This window comes from Metarhizium robertsii (assembly GCF_000187425.2).
Source record: "Metarhizium robertsii ARSEF 23 chromosome Unknown MAA_Scf_6, whole genome shotgun sequence".
In the NCBI taxonomy this organism is placed as follows: Eukaryota; Fungi; Ascomycota; class Sordariomycetes; order Hypocreales; family Clavicipitaceae; genus Metarhizium; species Metarhizium robertsii.
Window position 1 is genome coordinate 2409372 of NW_011942204.1, and position 10025 is coordinate 2419396.

Sequence of the window (10025 nt, forward strand, 5' to 3'; positions counted from 1 at the left end):
AGTTTCCAACTAAACAGGACTTCCTACAGTTCCTTTCTACCAAAGCGGATGACGAAGAAGCCGCGGGAACTCGGATCAACTTGTCTATCCAAACACCCAATCAGCTACCACCAATGCCAGCAGGAGCCAAAGGGTCAGACCAGTGTTACATTCATACTAACATGACACACACGAATGATAACTGCTGGTCACAACACCCAGAAAAACGACCGTCTTGGCATAAAGGCAAACGCAAAGGCAAAAGTGCAGACCAAGTCGGCAACCCAGATATCATCCAGCCGATGAACCTTGCCATTGTGGCGACTGCCTTATCTTCGGATGCGGTAGTATTGGATTCAGGAGCAGCAGAACACTGCTTTAATGACCTCAAGTGGTTTGCACATATTGACTTCCACGATGAAGACAGTCGCTATATTGGGCACAATAACGTTCCCTACGGTCGTCAAGGGCTTGGGATAGTGCATCTTGCAGCGAATGGGAAAACACTTATCCTTCACAACGTTGGATACTGCGCGGTTGGCACTGCAAATATCATCGCGACGAGCATCTTGGAAAAGAGCTATGGACTGGTTGTTAATGGCCAAACCAAAGAACTGGTTTTCGTAAATTCAGGGCATAAGTTATGCTCGTATGAATGGCAATCGGGAGTAGCTGTTCTTGATGTCGGACCACAGTCCAAACCGCACGTCAACTTTTCGGTTCTTCCCAATCGAGCTACGATTAAGAATGTTGATTATGGCCTGATGCATCACCGGCTCATGCATGCTGGTGCAGAAAGAATTAAACGAGCTTGCAAAGCAGCTGGGATTGAGTTGAATGAATCATCTATTAGGGAATTTCACTGCGAGGCATGCTACCTCGGCAAAGCGGATGCTATTATTAGCAGGGCCAAGTTTGAGCCAACAGCCTTTCTGAGTCATGTCTACTGGGATCCGGGCCAAGTTTGAGCCAACGGCCTTTCTGAGTCATGTCTACTGGGATCTGCTACAACACACACCAGTCGGATATGGAGGCTACCGTTGGTCTCTTCACGGCATAGACGGATATACTGGCTTCCAGTGGATCATGTTCTTAACCAGAAAGAAACACGCACTGCCAAAACTAAAGGAATGGAAGGGGAAGGTGGAGAAGATGAGTGGCGGGCATCAAGTTCAAGCCTTTGTCTTTGACAATGGCGGCGAGTTCAAATCAGACAAGACAACTGAATGGGGCAACAAGGAAGAGGTCAAGATCAAATACACAACACCTTATGCCCATGAACAGAACGGCAGAGCCGAGAAAGCTGGCAAAGATATTGCAGCTGGAGCCCGCACAACGCTTATTCAGCTACAATTACCTCAAGAACTATGGCCTCTCTTCATGGAGACCAGTGTATATGTTCACAATCTCCTACCATCACGGCGGTACAACTGGCAACATTCACAATCTCCTACCGGCACGGCGGTACAACTGGCAAAGTCCAATCCAACGGATGTTCAAAATCATCAACTTGCCGTATGAACCAAGTCTCCGGCATATCCACACATGGGGTTGTAAAGCATACGTCACAATACCCAAGGAAATTCAAGTCAAGAGCCAGAAAATGGCCAACAAAGCAAGAATTGGCAACCTTGTTGGCATGGAAGGTCTGCATGGCCACGTATACAAAATATGGCTTCCGGATGAACAACGAGTCATCCGAGCCCGTGATGTGCGCTTCCATGAGGGACCCAACAATAAAACCCGCACTGATCCGACGATTGAATACGAAGCTAAACTCGTCGAGCCAGACCCTGAAGGTTCTGGAAAGATCACCTACACAGAAGTGCGGGATGAGCTAGGCACAGACCTAGGCGGAAAATGAGCTAGGCACAGACCTAAACGGAAAACAAACAGAGGAACATCGTGCGGATCCGTCTGGCACAATAACACCAGAAACACATTCAACGGACCGGAGTTCCTTGTCCCCAGATATTAGGCTGGGAACACCTCTCGAATCACCACACAGTATGCTGTCTTTCATCTGTGTTCCGCTGTGACGTTCAACACTTACTAAAGTCAGGCTTGCCTTCTCCACTCTGACGACATTCTTGTCCAATAGGGTCCACAATCACATGACTTGCAATGTGAACCCCGCACCGAACCTGAAGTTTGGCGCTTTCACTTCTGCATGACGAAGTTTATCCCGGCTGCGACATAACAGTAGCGAAGTCGTCTCCCTTGAATATAAGATTTCAGCTTTCCTCTACGAATTTCCTACACATGAGTCCTGAAACCACGATCGAAGACCAGATCTGGGCAGAAGATCTCGACGATAACGAGCGCACTGTCGTGGAGGGGCTGCACGATTGGTTGGCCAGAAACGAGCGTGCACGGTGGAAGCAAAGCAAGCACGGCATTGAGCTATGCCAAGAACAAGAACTTTATGACCTCGCCAGTCCAATATTGCCAAAAGTTCGACCGGCTCCGACTCTCCGAAAACGGTCTACATACTAACTTGCATAGGACGCCAAAAATGCAATTTTCCGAACAAACTCCACGTGGCAGCTCAAAGAGTCTGGAAGGTTGATTCCAATTTATGCAAGCGAAGGATGTTCTATTACCTATAAGTCAACAAAGTATTCTTTAGAATATGGGAAAAAACTGCACCTTCCTACGCAAGTTACACTGGAAGTTGCTGAACAGAGTATGCTCTACCTACTTTGGATAGTTCAATGAAAGCTGTACAAGAGATAGGTTCTTAGTGTACTAATTGTTGAGTATACCCTACCGGAGGATACATTCCTGTGCTGACTGTGTTTGTCGATATTATCTAACTTGTATTCTCCTGATCGTGTGTGTCCGACGACTAAGGAAGTGGCCAACCTGAGGTTGCAACATCTTGTACTTCGCAGTTCATCTCAGAGTTCTGCAACAGCGCGTCTATGCTCAGTAAAGGTGGACCGACAAAATTATCCGCACATAACGGTTGAAGTAGCTCTTCTATGCTCAGTGATGGTACACCGACAAAGTTATCTGTACCTAACGGTTGAAGTAGCTCTTCTATGCTCAGTGATGGTACACCGACAAAGTTATCTGTACCTAACGGTTGAAGTAGCTCTTCTATGCTTAGGGATGGTGCGTTTCCGGGCCCATTCGGATGAGACAAGTCGCCTGGGCTTGCATTCAAATGGCTCAAGCTCGCCGCATCCGAGTAAACTCGCTGGTCAATGGGCAATGGGTTGGGAGGATCGCGTCGTTCTCCCGATTGGAGCGAGAAGCCAGCCTCAGTTGCGCAGGCAGCTGAAGCAAGAGCTATGAGCTGTCTTGTGTCGCAAGAGTTTTCCACAAAGCGGCCACTGTCATCAACTTCTAAAGGCTGTGTGTTGACCTCATTGGGAGCAAATTCGATTCGGGGCCGCTTCGAATTTCCTCCGGTTTGACATTGGTTCGCTCCTCTTTTGCTCGAGCCTGACCCAATATTAGGCATCCAAAGAATCTTTTGATGGAACTTAAGTAGATCTCTCGCCATATTGTCGGCTCCCGTAGCCTTAGCCGCTTCGATGATTCCGATTTTTCGGAGGTGTTGGATAGCGTGTTTTTGGTCTTCTCCTACGAGTCCATATGTGTCCCACCTAATAAATTGTCAGCGAATTCAAGGCAAGAAAAGCCAGAGGAAGGGAACGTTGCGCTTACATAGAGTTTGGTAGAGAGGATATAAATAATGCTCCGTAATCGATGGCAATAATATCCTCATTTTCGTCACCATCAAAGCCATCTGATCGCTCAGATTGCATTAATTTCTTGCAAAAGGACACAACTTTCTTGCCACGTCTGATGATGTTGCCATAGGTCTTAACTTGTTCTTCAGATACCGGAAGCCCCAATCGCCGTAAAAAGAAGCCAACACGGTCGTCTGTCACATAAGTTGAGTGTTCTTCGCTTACCCGTTTAAAGAGGGCGTAAATCTCGATAGCGACAAATCTCTGTAAAATCTCCTGGTCCGTGATTTGAGAGTCTAATTTGGCTGCGCTCAAGACGAAATAGCGCGCTCTGTTATTAGAGACGTCGCTATACTTTAGAGGTTCTAGAACGGGCCGCTCCCAAAATTCGAGAGGGTTGAGTTGCCATCTGGCGAAGTTGCTGGAGACTTTCTCCAAATCTTTCCGACAGTCAATTTTTTGGATCTTACCATAATTAACACTGGAGGTTTTAGAGCCTTTGCAGGTCCTGCAAAACCTGCTTTTGAGAGGCGAGTATATTTGTCGGAGAATTTGCTCGTCTTCGCCTTCAGACAAAACGCCAAATTCATTCTCTGCACGTAAAGCTTGTAGAAGCTTGATGATGTCTCCATTCGTGGGAGGCATTGAATCTCCGTCTGTCGATATCGTGGGCTGCGGGAGAGGTGAGTCCCATTGCAGAAAAGTTAAGTGGAAGAGGTGAATCTAGGTGCCATGTTGAGGAGGTCGCTTACCATATCACGCTAACCCAAATTCAAGGAATTCATGGATCCATCCATGAATTCCTTGAATTTGGGTTAGCGTGATATGCAAGATGTCCGCTCCAGTGTCGATCTTCAGCCCGGAGGCACCCACCACGATGCGGGAGGTATCCCCGGACAGGGGCCCGTGCCACTTCTCTCGATACCACCGTGGTTTTGAGAAGCGTACAAACCGTGAGAATATGACTATACCCACCGTAAGCCGCCTCATGAGAAACTGATCAAGTCCATCCTCTCCCGCTCACTACTGTGAGGATTGTCACACCAACCAGCGCATTCATCGAGCTGTGGCAATTCATATACGAATTACATCAAACCCGGAATCGCTCGCCTCACTTACTTAAACGAGGTAGCCTCCAACATGCAGAAAAGTCGGTAAGTCGCTTTTGTTTACCTTCACCGAATCAAATGCAGCCATGCCGCTAACTGAGTTTCCAAACCTGTCTCTTGGACAAAAATGCGCTTTGACAGTCTGCTTCACAATCCATAGCCTCGTAGGCTTGGTCCTTGGGTTCCAGACACACAGTTTTCGAGCCAGTTTTTGCCTGCCGAAATCGTCGATGATGGCTAAACACCCGATTATCCTGTATACCATCACCGTCGGCGGGCTCTGTGTTGGCATCTCACTTCTACTGGCAATGTGGCTTAGTACAATGGAGCAGTCGGGACACTTTGCCAACTGGGGAATATACACGGGACTCGTGTGGGATATTTTGACCGAAGTAAGCCTCTCAGCATCTAGAGAAAGTAATCGGAATGACTGATATCGAGCCAGGCAGTCATTTTTGACATCTTTTTTGGCGCCATTAGACTTGCATCAGCTGTACAATGGGCATCTGTCCTGATTGGCGCAATTCTTCTGACCGTCTGTCAATGTATTGAGCTCGGGCCTCCGTCTTATCCAGCAGTGCTTTCTGTAGTTGGGTTCGTCTTGGTTCGGCTGGGCAAGCTGGCCGTATGGAGCATCGTACTATTCAGACCTGGCAAAGGAGCCAAAAAAAGTATCGTCGGTCGCACTTTTTGGAGAATCAATATTCAACTGCTAAGCGAGTTGTTCACTCTTACACTTGGGTTCGTGTCATTTATTCCAGTGATAGCCCCACGGTTGTGGACCAACTTGGTAAGGCAAGCCTCCGCCTCATCTTATAGTATGTGCTAACTCACTAGCTTTTACATTGTATTCTAATTCTTTCTAACGTGAAATTTTTACTTGCTATAGTACCATGGATAATATGCAAGATGCAAGATGATGGTAATCTTACACCTCTTGGACCAAAGAGCGAACGCCGGCATGACGCTGGAATTTGCAGCGGATTGCGGGTGGGCATGACGACGCCAACAGGGTCTGAGAATCAGCTTTTGGATGAGGCTGAAGGTGCCTAACGCTTGGGTCCAGTAACATCTCTCGCTTTCCATATAGCAAATTTTGCTTCTTATTTCCATGACCGGCATACTGGGAACCAATCTTAAATTGGAGTAGTGCAAGATGCCACAGTCGCGGAGTGGTCACATAGCTTGAGTGCACAGACAATTAATTATCCTCTATCGTGCATAGTCAGTATGTACATATGGATCCCTTGATCTCTTTACGTATTTTATCGGCATTACGCAATTTACACTCTTTGTCACATGCACATTTTGCTTCTGAGCAACGCGAAGCTACGTGAAGAGGAGGCCAGAGCACCGCCTTTTTGGCTCACCATGTCGGAATGAACTGCAGCCTATCAATCCGCCTCATCTGTAGCCTCAATTTTCAGTTCGTATCCAGAAAACAAAGGCCACTAATGGATGGCACACTAGACATGTTGGTATAAATAGGGGATTCGTCTACGTGATTATTCTATACTACTATTAAAATCATTTGAGCAAACCCACCAGAATTTGCTCACCTATAACTGCGATCGCTAATATGTCGGGAAAATTCTAATATCGTTGCCTATACTTTTCCACTTGTTACTGCCACAACTAGGCCAGGGTGAACAAAGCTCCTTGCATTACTTATAGGGTAAGCAACACACCCTTAACAGGAAGGGGGATGCTCAAATATGGATGTTAATACAAGCTCTGGGCTGAAGGGCGAGATGAAGAGCAAGCTATCGACCATATACAACAATTAGTCCTGAACTTAGAAATGCGAAGTCACCAAGCGGACAGATGGTGGCTTTTGGCACGGCGCTGCAATGGATGAAGGGATTACTTTCGGAATCAAAGAGGATATGGATCAGGCACTGTCTTGTCACAAAATAGTGGTGTACATTACGATAATATCTCCAGTCAACATTCCTTAGATACCAATATAAAGTGCTATACTCGCATGCGACGATTTCCAACCCACCCTTTATTATCCTTTAGCCTCGCCATATACAAGATCATTATATATTTCGAGACAAAAATTTTTACTACAGCAAAGTTTTCAATGTCTACTCGATTTGAACCCCAGACCGCGCATCTTTATGGAACCCAAGTTGTTCGGAACATACTGCCTAGATACCCGGTAATGCAAGAGCATGTGGTGTACCGTGTGATACAAGACTCTGGTAGCCCAATAGGTCGTCTTCTTTGCTGTATTGGAGAAGTTATCGATTTCTTTGTATCTGGGAAGGACCCGGGGATATGGCCAGTTGATGACGAAGCTGCTGCAGCTGTCATCACGGCTCGACAGACGGAACCGTTGCATTTCATCATAACTGCAGAGCTACTTCATGCGATATTTGGACTTCACAGCCGGTGTATGGCGTATGTCAAAAACGGCATAGATGAGGCCAGTATTAGGCTGGCACAGGTACCTGATGAAGACAGGGGCGAGAATTACCAGTTGCTCTTAGAGACATTCGCTAGAATCCAGATGTAAGTTGTCAATGGATGCAAAAGCAGATGAACGGCAAGCTAAGAGGTTAAGTGATCAATTCATGTTGCCATCGCAGCAAATGAAAGGACACGCGCTTATTCGAGCTACTCTCAATAACCATGTGTTGCCAGGTATTGGACCTAGCCTGGCACAAGAGACATTGTGGTGTGTTGACAGTATTCAAGAAATAATAGAATTTTGGGCGGCCGATAATAGCCATAAGGACATTGAGAATATTGAGTGCGTTAAGACGAAGATACTTACAGGCTCTAACGAGTTTCAAGTTAAGCGTCTAACGGCTATACTCTACATTCCAGTTTTGTATAACATCGAATGGAATGAGGTGATTGAAAATGCTATAGAATCGGCCATCCGACTTTTAGGCTGCCTACAACAACAGGACAATATACATCGGGCTCGAACACTATCACTGTTAGTTTCTGATTATCTCATTCTACATACTTGTGGCTAACTCTGTGGAAGGGAATGCTATACGTTGAATCTTCTTCTTAGTACGGGGGAACGCAAGAACAATCTGCGGGAAGTCATTAAACGTTATCCGCTGCAGTATCATCATAATGCAACCATGGAGTTTTTGACGAGCATGACGCTTGGCAGCCATAACAAGGAAGATCCAGTGGTATGGGCCATCAGACTTAGTAGAACGTAGGCAATATTGTTCAGTCTTGAGAGAATTTGCCACTCTGTCCTGAATTGCGATAGTGAGAATCCATCACAAGTGGCCTCCCACCTCGTCGATTGCACAGGAACCATATGCTGCATGCAGCTAGCCCGCGGAGCATTAAGATTCCTGTGGCTATTAAAGCAACATTAAGGCTTTCTAATGCTGTCGGTGACCGGGCAGCCTGCGAAGTTAGGTCACAGAGAATTAAAGACATGTCTAGTTACCCCAGAGTTTCCAAGTCGAGAATTTTCGATTTATACGCGAAACCGCCGCCATACCTAGAAGAATACGGTAGGACTGCTTGCATAGACGGCACTTTTTAGTAGAGCTTCTCTTTAGATATTGACTCGGAGGCGTGAGGTTTATGACTTGGTTTACGGGGGTCTGAATTCGGGTAGCAAAGCATTAGACGGGAAGGTACAGACGTAACTGACCTCCTTCCTAACTTTCTTGCAAGCGTTTTTTATTTGCACTTACTCTGTGTTTCTTGTAGTATGTGGTGGAGCGGAGGACATTGGACTTACGGGGATCGAGGTATAAATTGCAGCACATCTCCTTCCGAATAAGATCGCATTCTAAAGAGATATATCACACTGTTTGCAAAAACATACAATATCAATCTATTAGTTTGTTCCTTTTATTAGTTTCACGCTTCTCAGAGCGCCTACTTCAGTGAACTGCAGTTTTTGTTACGCTGCTTTTCTATTTATTTGCTGACACGGATTTCGTCATCTATCACTCTCCGTCCACGCTCGTCTAGTCATCATCACCGAAAAAATCGCGGACATGGAGTCGAGCCGAAGCGCCCCAAAAATTACAATACACGGCCACATTGCAAGACCTGGGGGGAGGTGCTCTGCGGCGGTGTACGATACAGCCAACGACGATTGGCATGGTGTAGAAGTCGAAGTAACCTGTGGCGGGGCTGAAGAAAAGACGACGGATATAACGTGGCTATCATGCATAATTGAAGAACATCTCAGACATAATTACGTTGACATTAGGGGAGATCCGGACCATGAATGGAGTGCGGATGTGACGGACTGCCCAGATAACTCGTACATTATTCGAATATGGCCGCGCAACAGGATGCTGTTTTACGGTCACAGATCCACTAACACATTCCAGTCCACAGCCTTGGACATAAAAAACCCGCACCCATTGGGTCACAGAGTTTACCGATGCTCTTGGAAAGGTCAAGACTGCGTTCTGAAGTACATTGAAACCGATTCCGATGTGGTTGCGATTGAGCTCGAAATCGAAAAACGAAAAGATCTTATAAACAAGGCACAGATACCAGTGAACCAAGTCAATTCGGAAATGTCCATGCGCTTCTGTCTCGTTCCCATTCTCGCTGTTGTTGTGGCCGATTGGCAACCCACAAAACCCAAGACAATTCTGGGCATCCTCATGCCTTATGCCGGCGAGGATTTGGGTACGTTGGCAAAGAGTAGTGGAGGCAACCTACCCATTACACTTCAACAACTTCAAGATCTAGTCCGAGGCGTTCGAGACCTTGGGAAGTATGAGCTTGTCCAGGGTGACATAAGGCCGTGGAACACGCTCCTTCAGCCTTCAGCAACGGCTGCCAAGCCGCGTCTAATGCTCATTGATATCGACATGGAGCTCCCAGGATATCCTGGAGATGCAAAAGCATTAGGGAATCTACTGTGTTGGTGTCACGAAAACTCACTGGCATTAAGTGAGGACGAACAAGCCAACGTGAGGCTTATTAATGCCGTGAACGCGCTCTCAAGTGGCAATTTCGACATGGCCATTGACTGCCTATCTACGACAGAGCAGTCTATCCGACGAGCCCCCCCTTCTACGTAAGTGTTCAAAGTTTTGATTCATGACGTGGATTATCTTATTATGGACTGATATAGTGTATCTAGACATGTCAGCAAGGTGGGCTAACAAGTTGAAGAGTTTGCAGAATTTTTAATGTTAATATATACAGAAACACTAAAGCAGCACTCGAGTCAAGAACAGGAGGTAGTAATGGCCATCCGAAATGAGCCCCTACAAAGTCA

The 10025-nt window shown here is 46.5% G+C and overlaps 3 protein-coding genes across 3 annotated transcripts; 2 read left to right on the forward strand and 1 right to left on the reverse strand.

Moving 5' to 3' along the window:
• Positions 1-918: 918 nt before the first annotated feature.
• On the forward strand, positions 919-1843 carry MAA_06126 (Ribonuclease H-like protein; the record flags this gene model as incomplete). The annotated part of the gene is made up of 2 exons (XM_007824124.2): positions 919-1494; positions 1559-1843. 2 exons carry the CDS (start codon positions 919-921, stop codon positions 1841-1843), a joined length of 861 nt encoding a protein of 286 aa, XP_007822315.2.
• Positions 1844-2827: 984 nt separating this feature from the next.
• On the reverse strand, positions 2828-4325 carry MAA_06125 (uncharacterized protein; the record flags this gene model as incomplete). The annotated part of the gene is made up of 2 exons (XM_007824123.1): positions 2828-3593; positions 3655-4325. The coding sequence occupies 2 exons, from the start codon at positions 4323-4325 to the stop codon at positions 2828-2830; spliced, it is 1437 nt and encodes a 478-aa protein (XP_007822314.1).
• Positions 4326-8778: 4453 nt separating this feature from the next.
• MAA_11365 (uncharacterized protein) lies at positions 8779-9825 on the forward strand (the record flags this gene model as incomplete). The annotated part of the gene is made up of 1 exon (XM_011413353.1): positions 8779-9825. The coding sequence occupies one exon, from the start codon at positions 8779-8781 to the stop codon at positions 9823-9825; it is 1047 nt and encodes a 348-aa protein (XP_011411655.1).
• Positions 9826-10025: the final 200 nt, after the last annotated feature.